Source organism: Cupressus sempervirens, chromosome 8, assembly GCF_028749045.1.
Source record: "Cupressus sempervirens isolate cs-2001-9-10 chromosome 8, ASM2874904v1, whole genome shotgun sequence".
NCBI classification, from domain to species: Eukaryota; Viridiplantae; Streptophyta; class Pinopsida; order Cupressales; family Cupressaceae; genus Cupressus; species Cupressus sempervirens.
Window position 1 is genome coordinate 753,385,016 of NC_143125.1, and position 7,976 is coordinate 753,392,991.

The 7,976-nt window shown below is 32.8% G+C and overlaps 1 protein-coding gene across 1 annotated transcript; it reads left to right on the top strand.

The window, feature by feature from the left end:
• The first annotated feature begins 3,589 nt into the window (after nucleotides 1–3,589).
• On the top strand, nucleotides 3,590–6,896 carry LOC149544619 (putative pectinesterase 53). The gene is made up of 5 exons (XM_089795993.1): nucleotides 3,590–3,918; nucleotides 4,201–4,390; nucleotides 4,660–4,866; nucleotides 6,561–6,612; nucleotides 6,772–6,896. Exons 1-5 carry the CDS (start codon nucleotides 3,590–3,592, stop codon nucleotides 6,894–6,896), a joined length of 903 nt encoding a protein of 300 aa, XP_089652119.1.
• Nucleotides 6,897–7,976: the final 1,080 nt, after the last annotated feature.

A 7,976-nucleotide genomic window follows, 5' to 3' on the forward strand; every position in this document is an offset into this window, starting at 1 on the left:
TTAGGTGATTGCTTATACTCCCTTCTTCATCACCACGAAAAATTTTGTAGTTTCTGGAAGAGACACTATTTTCTTGGCTGATTCTTGATTCAAAAAAATATAAAGGGATTGGCTTGATTGCATCATCAGCATTTTTTGAATACTTTCCTTGTAGAATTGTAAAACAAATCATACTTTTAATTTTAATTTTTATCTAAATTGAATCTCAGTTGTATTTTTTTATGTTGTATTCAATTGAATCTAATAGCATATTGGTTAATATTTCCTGATTGGCAGTTAATTAACTGTCTCAGTTATAATAAAAAATTAAAAGGAAAAACATTACTGAATTTTGTTCTTGATTTTTCAAGACTTGAGCTTGTTAGGCTTTTATTGTGAACTTGTCAGCATGCATGTCTCTTGATTCCAAACCAGCTGATATATGAATGAAACATGTTGGAGATACCTACAAACCTCTTTCTAGTGCAGAATACAACTATTTTAGGGCCCAAAAAACTGTCAAACATTGCTCAGTGTAGAATGTGTAATCATCCACATAGAAAATTACAGCACATATTTAGTCAACAAATGTCTCACTGCGCTAAATGTAGCAAACTCTATCTTTATTTCATAAAATTAAGGAACTCAATGTGTCAATTCTGCATATGCAATAACTTTGTCTTGTTGATTTTGTTGTTGCCTTCAACAACTACTTTAAGTTTTGCATTAATACTGCACACTATACTCTTCAATATACCAGTAGCCAAGCAACCTTACACACCAATAGGTATACACTATACACAGTCTTTATTTAATTGTTCACATTCAAGTAGTCTAGCATTGTTGAGGAGTTTCTCTCTAAAGGCATGTCTAATAAATTTGAATCGAAAGACCATTCTTTCTCACTAATACCATTTATCAATCAAAAACAACTGCCCTTGAAGTAAATGAGTGTGTGATATTCTTCTTACATTTTTGTTTCGCTACTAGAGCTATAGAGATTTTTGTTGTTGCAAGAAGCATTTTACCTTCAACTTGATATGTGCGTCTGGGGAAGAAAGATATTTATCTCTTATGATTTCAACTTGTGAAGAGAGTTTGGTTAAATTAGGTTCACAAATCATCTCTGCATGGTTGGTCCTAGAGTGTGGTTTAAGATTCTTTCAAATCACAATTATTGTTCTTGTCAAAAGATAGAACATCCTCTTCTTGTAATTAAACCATAACTTTCATTCTAAGTTGCATATGCACACACATTAATTTTACATCAAAGGATGGTGTCACACTTTTTCAACAAAAGCTTTCCATGCATATAGTTATTAAGAGGTGTTACCTCATCTTTAAAATAAAATGATTCCAAAATAAGATTATTACAACTTTTGGGATGTAGAGAACCATTTTTGTCTATTCTTCCTACAAAACCAAATTCTCATATTCTGGTTTTGCACAAAAATTTGAAAAATATTTATTATTAAACATTTTTGGAATAAGATGGCTTTCCATACCTCTAAGATTAAAAATTTTTACCTACAGAGTGAAGAAAGACTCTAGCAACTCTTTGCCATTTGAACTCTCATGATCTTCAATGTTGTCCTAGCTCTTTTTAGTTGCCGAGGTCTGGTTTTCTTGAGGTGGAGTCATTCCTTTCTGAACTTGTTTCTCATCCAAGATTTTGTAATTGCAAGAAATAAAATTTGATGAGATTACTAGAGCTTCATTGTTGTCAACTTATAGTTCTTTCTCAAGTTGAGATACTTTCTTTTTATATTCTTGCAGATATTTTACCTTATGAAACCTGACACACAAACTACTCCAATAAAGCATGGATGCATGGTCATCTTCTCATTTCAAGCTAGTTCTCACAGCATGAGAGATACTATAGTTGTCACGATCTAGAAATATTATAGCACATTGTTGTTGATTTGAAGGATTTTGAAGATGGTAGGAATTGGTGTTATCTTCCTTGCAATCTTTCTATTTGGCATATTTTTAATAGAACTATGAAAATGGAAAATGGGAAGAAGAGTGTTAAGGCACATAGGGTGAAGACCTCAAGAGATAGGAGAAAATATTTGGATGAGGTTTCAGTCATTTGTTTGGTTTGTGAGGGCTTGGGAGAATTGAAGTTTTGTGATCAGTGCAAGAAAGGGTTTCATTTGAGCTACTTGGCGCGCAAGAGGTGCATGGAATTGATCCCTAGCAATGCCACGATGGAGGCTAGGTATTCACTATCTTAAATTACTTCAATCCTCCCTAATCAATCATCGTGTGATTTCTAGAATAGTGAATCATGGACATAATGATTTTTTTCAAATTGCACTTAAACATATTATTTGTGTACAAGAGACTTCAACCTTCTAGCACTGGTGCAGTGCCAGCAATAGCTCCAGAGGACAATGCCTTTCCATGTTGTGTAAATTTTCCCTATGTTGTGCAGTGCTTTTTCTCTTTTTTTTTTTTTTGTGTGTGTGTGTGTGTGTGTGTGTGTGTGTGTGTGTGTGTGTGTGTGTGTGTGTGTGTGTGTGTGTACGCATTATATTTAGGATGTAGGAACTTGAAAGTTGAAACTGCTCAATTTGGGGACACATCTCTCAAATTCATTGGGGAAAGGGATGTGATTGTTGGGGAGGGAAGAGGGGGTGACATTGGATACATCACATTTGACATAGCATTTTCTTTTTGAAAATCTAGTTTGTTATTATTCCAAAAACATCCTAAAAATTACTATCACCAAAATTTGTTTACTACTATACCCATAGATTTCATTAGTAAGACCTAGAAAATGGTAATATATAGGATCCTCGATGATTGCCAACATCACACCAACGTAAGCCCACAGAATAGTCAGATGCTTTCTTGATGTTCAAGCTCTCCATGCAGGCAGAAATCAGCAATAATTGCATCCTACTTAGATTGCAAAAAAGATTGCCCTCCTATTATGGGGTTTCTTAAAGTTCCACATGTTAGTGAATATTCGATAATTCCTTTTTGATACTCTGCTCTCCAATTGGAACGATAATCCATATTAGTCTGATTCATTTTGATGTTGTATTATTTATCTTATTCTCTTCTAGTTGTGCCCTGGCACTCTTGAGTTCATGTAAAGATTTATAGAACAAGTGGAGCCTACCTTGCACAAATCATCTACCTTTGACAAGTAATAGATAATCAAGTCTGGAAGCATGCTTTTGATAAGTAATTTTTGAGTGAATTTAACATGTCACGTAATTTTTTTTAATATTCCACCAAATTTGAACCAAAAAATTATATTTTTTTGACCCCAGATCTGAAATATTTATAACAGAGAGAAGATTTAGTCTTCACATGAACTCAATAGTGGCAGTGGACAACTAGAGGAGAAGAGGTTGGGAGCATCCTTTTAACTAGTAGTGGTAATAGTAGCCAAATCTAAAGCAAAAGATGCTGGGAGGATGCTTTTGACAAGTAATGGTAAACTGAATCTAACATGTTACATTAAAAATTATAATATTTAATTAAAATTGAACCAAAAAATTAAATACTTTTGCCCCTAAATCTAGAAGATTTCTAGAAGAATGAAGTTTCCCCCAAAAAAATTCAATTCAATTCAACTAAGTTTCAAGACTGAAAAATGTTTAAACAACAAATTTTGATTGTTGTTGTTCTTGGTTTGTTATTCACATCTATAGTGGAAGGCAATGCAAGAGTGCACAAAGAAAAACCTATCCATACAAGGGCATTGAATATAGAGAATGAGTACACCAAATGGATAAGATGGATGGGTACTCTGAGCCATTCATTGTATAAACCAAAAAAGAAAAAGCTTCTACCTTCCTCTTACCTTGTGGTGGATCCTATAGATGGAGTAGGGGACTTCACTTCTACTCAGGAAGCCATTGATTCTCTACCTCTCTTCAATATTTTTAGAGTTGTTATCAAAATCAATGTAGGAGTATATGAGTAAGTATGTGTAAATTAATGTGGTTTCGAAAATAATTGTGTGAGTTTCTTTGCATCAATGCTTATTCTTAGTGATATATTAATAAGATGATGAAATATAATTTAAAGATTGAAAAGTTAGCTGAGTTTGAAGATTGAAGAGTTGGCTTACTTCAAAAAGGATAAAATGGCACAATTTTATCTTTTGATCTATTATTATTATAGTTTGCAAATTTGGATTGGATCAACCTTGTGAGTTAGCTAAAAATATTTGGTTTTTGTATTTATTTTGGTTTTTGACAGGGAGAAGGTGAACATACCGATGACAAAAGCATTTGTAACCCTTGAAGGGGGAGGGGCAGATTCCAGAGTCATACAATGGGGAGACATGGCAGGAATGTTAGGGCTAGATGGAAAGCCATTGGGCACATACAATGATGCCACTATAGCAGTTAATTCTCCTTATTTCATTGCCAAGAACATTACTTTTAAGGTGAGATTTGGGATTTCTTACTTCAAATGCTTTCTATTTAGAATTGGGCTGTATTTTTTGTGCTTGGAATCTTGGATGATTTTGAGAAATATCACAATGTATAATTGATTCATAAGTGATAATTTTAATAGGTATTTAAATATATGTGTGTGTGTTCAGTTTGATATTAGTATGGTTTGATGGCTAAATTGTAGTGTTGTTCTTATTAATAAAGTTCAAATTCTATGAAAGAACATTTTTTGATGTTGAAATATTTTTTGAAAACATAGAATACAACACCTATTCCTCCACCAGGGGCAATAGGGAGGCAAGAAATAGCTCTAAGAATAATAGGGGACACAACACCTTTCTTTGGGTGCAGCTTCCTTGGAGCTCAAGACACCCTTTATGATCACACTGGATGCCACTATTTCAAAGACTATTATATTGAAGGCTTTATGGATTTTATCTTTGGGAATTGCCTTTCACTCTATGAGGTACATACCCTTTTTGGAATTTGTGAGAAAGATTCTTAAAACAATTTTTCATATTGACCATTTTAAACAGTAGATTATAAAGTTTCATGACGTATACTCAAAACATTTTTTTTTTTTTTAAGTGATTCATTTGAAGTCATAGTAATGATGAATCTTATTTTAAAAGTTTAGTGATTTCTTATGAACATCATAAATAGATTAGGTAGTAAACCTAAAATAGTACTAACTATTGTGATTTATATGAACAACACACTAAGTCCTATCCAGAAACTATTATGGTTTATATGAACATCATACTCTTTATGGACTATCTAAAATTATATTAATAAATAGGTCTTATTGAAGAGGTTATACCAATAAATGGGTATTATTGGAGAAGTTAAACGTCATACTCTTTAATTAATTAGATTAAGTAGAAACATGAAATTATGTTAATAGATAGGTCCTATTGAAGAGCCTAGACCAATAAATGGGTATTATTAAGACCCTGAACTATATATCTGATTCAATTAGGTATATTCTCTAGTTTTGTATGGGTGTCTGTAACTTTTGTAATGGCAGTTGTATTAAATATTGGTCCAAACAAGCTTCTAGTTGTATCTTTGTAATTCCTCTTTCAATTTTATTTTGAAGTGTCCATGATAGACTCATGGGCAGAATAAAATCATATTGAATCTCTTATGCCTGAGATGATCAAGTGATTGATATTGTTTTCAATTATTCCTATGTCATATTATGTAGAGCAACACACAGGATGGACATTAATCACAGAGATAATGTTGCAAGGATTATATCCTATTTTAAGGATGTCCACTAAGAATTTGAATGTGATGCTGAATGAAACATAGGAATTCTAGTTTTGAATAAATCAAATTACAATTTGTATAATGATGTTTGTTAAATTTTAGCTTTCCTTTTAACAATATATCTACATTTTATGTTGGTACCTTTTTACAATTTTTAGTATGGCACACTAGTGAAATCTTTAAAATGCATTATTTGGGAATTATTATTTTTCATGGTGTTGTTGACATCATTGTGAAGGGAGCAATGGTCACTATCTGCCACGCCTTGGTGAGGTTAGTACTAATAGGATGTGCATGGTCAATTCTTCCTTGCTATGCCTTTTGGTTTGGTCAATACTCTACAGTATAAAAGTGAAACTACTGAAGTATGAGCCTTGAGGCTTTTGCAGCTCACCTCTTTTTTTTTACAATCCCCATTGTCTTATTGCTTACTAATTATATATATTTTATCGATAAAAGGTTGAAGTCAAGATCACTATTATTCTCTGTTGTGATCAATTCTCATATAAGATACTCACAATTTACCGTTGTGTTCTAGGCTCTTGCCTTATATATAATGTATTGTTATTTATTATCACTACTACATTTGACCTTATTTTTAGACCAAAATTTTTTACCATCTAATAAAATGGGGTCAAATTGGTCGAAATATGGAAGGCAACATATACATTTTTTTAAAATACAAGCCCGTGTTGGTCAAAATTTTGACCAACACGGGCTTACACTATGTCAAAAAAACATTAAAAGCTCTTTGCCACCCTAATTTCATCCTTACACAATCAGAAGATAGCTTGTGTGCATCTTTATGGCTCCAGTCGATCAAGTTATCTTACTCAAGTATTAGAAACTAGCTCTGGGTCCTGGTCACATTCTTCCTTTCATTCTCAGTGCTTCCATCTCAAGGTGCCCTACTATTCTATAGAAGGGGTGCTCGGTAATGGTGCCTAAACCTACTCATTCATTCTGGCTAGCTACTCAGATTTGGAGAACAAGTGATTGGGCATCAAACTCCATCCATTGGCCCTACGGGGCAAGGCATGGCCACTTGAAAGCATTGGACTATGATTAATTTTTTCCTCATTGCATTTTGTGGTGCCAGGATTACGTGCAGAGGCAGGGTTTGAGGATTACATGCCAATGGCATTTTACAACTTCAGAGCTTTAGAGCATTTTACCTGCAGAGGCAAGGGTTTGAGAGCTTCACTAATGCAACCTCCAGAATAGTAAGGGTTCTTACCCTTCTTTTCTTCATTCGAAACACAAACATTTTAGTTTAATCGAATGGCTTTTCTCAATTGTTTAATGTTTAGTCATTTAATGTTAGCATACATTTTATATTCCATATTTCCCATAGTTTGGCAACTACATTTGGATACAATGGGATAATATGTTACTTTGGATATGAATTTGAATCCTATTTTAATGTGGAATTCTACAAATTAGTTTAGCAGGAGAAAAGAAAAACATCTTTACTAAAGATGGTTCGTGTATTGTGAAGTGGAATGCATCAATTTCAAATTAGCATTTGATGTGGTATAAGGTAATTCATTTTGGTATCAAGTACACATCTCAGTTGTCATTTTCATCCTAAGATCACATAAAATTGAAATCCATATAGACTTGCACGAAAACAAATGTAAGGGAAGTTCATTTTTTATATAGATTGCCTTTAAAATTCATAGAAATAAAAAAAAACATGCATAAATATCTAGCCTTATTTGTGCATGTGTATGTGCATATAAACTATCAAATATAATGGTTGTTGGACTGATTGAAAAAATACCTTATATTTTTCAAGTGGCATTTTTGGGCAAATTTAAAGATGTGTGGAAATCTTTTTTTCTTTTTATTTTACATTAATTTTTCAAGCCTTTTTTATTCACAAACATTCAGTTAGTCTATATCATTAGACAAATTAATAAGTTTGTGGCGTGAGTTGTCTTATGCATAAATTAGCTTCTAATTTTGAGTAGTAGGCTTGGAATTATTATCCTGAAAAGTAGGGCTGCCAATTTTAAATAATTTCATCAAACACTTCAAATTTTTTGAAATATGTTCATATTTGGATGTTCATCTCAACTTTCAATGAGTACATGGAACACTACTAGGTTAGGTGACTCTTTAGTTCCTTTTCACAATCCCTAAAGACACTTTTTTCTATCTTCTTCTGTATTTGTACTTTAATCAATTTGAAAATGATAAGGTGCAATAATCCAAGAACACAAAATATACTATTTTTGAAGAGAGGGATTCTCAATAGTAGACCCAATGTTACCTTTGCATTCTTGATTGTGGGGCTGGTAT

What these genes read in the sequence shown, in the direction of transcription:
- LOC149544619 (XM_089795993.1), top strand. Translation starts at nt 3,590, where the DNA reads ATGTTTAAACAACAAATTTTGATTGTTGTTGTTCTTGGTTTGTTATTC. An exon ending in CCAAGAACATTACTTTTAAG is followed by an intron (nt 4,391 to 4,659) that starts GTGAGATTTGGG and finishes TTGAAAACATAG; the next exon opens with AATACAACACCTATTCCTCC. An exon ending in ATTGCCTTTCACTCTATGAG is followed by an intron (nt 4,867 to 6,560) that starts GTACATACCCTT and finishes TTTCATTCTCAG; the next exon opens with TGCTTCCATCTCAAGGTGCC.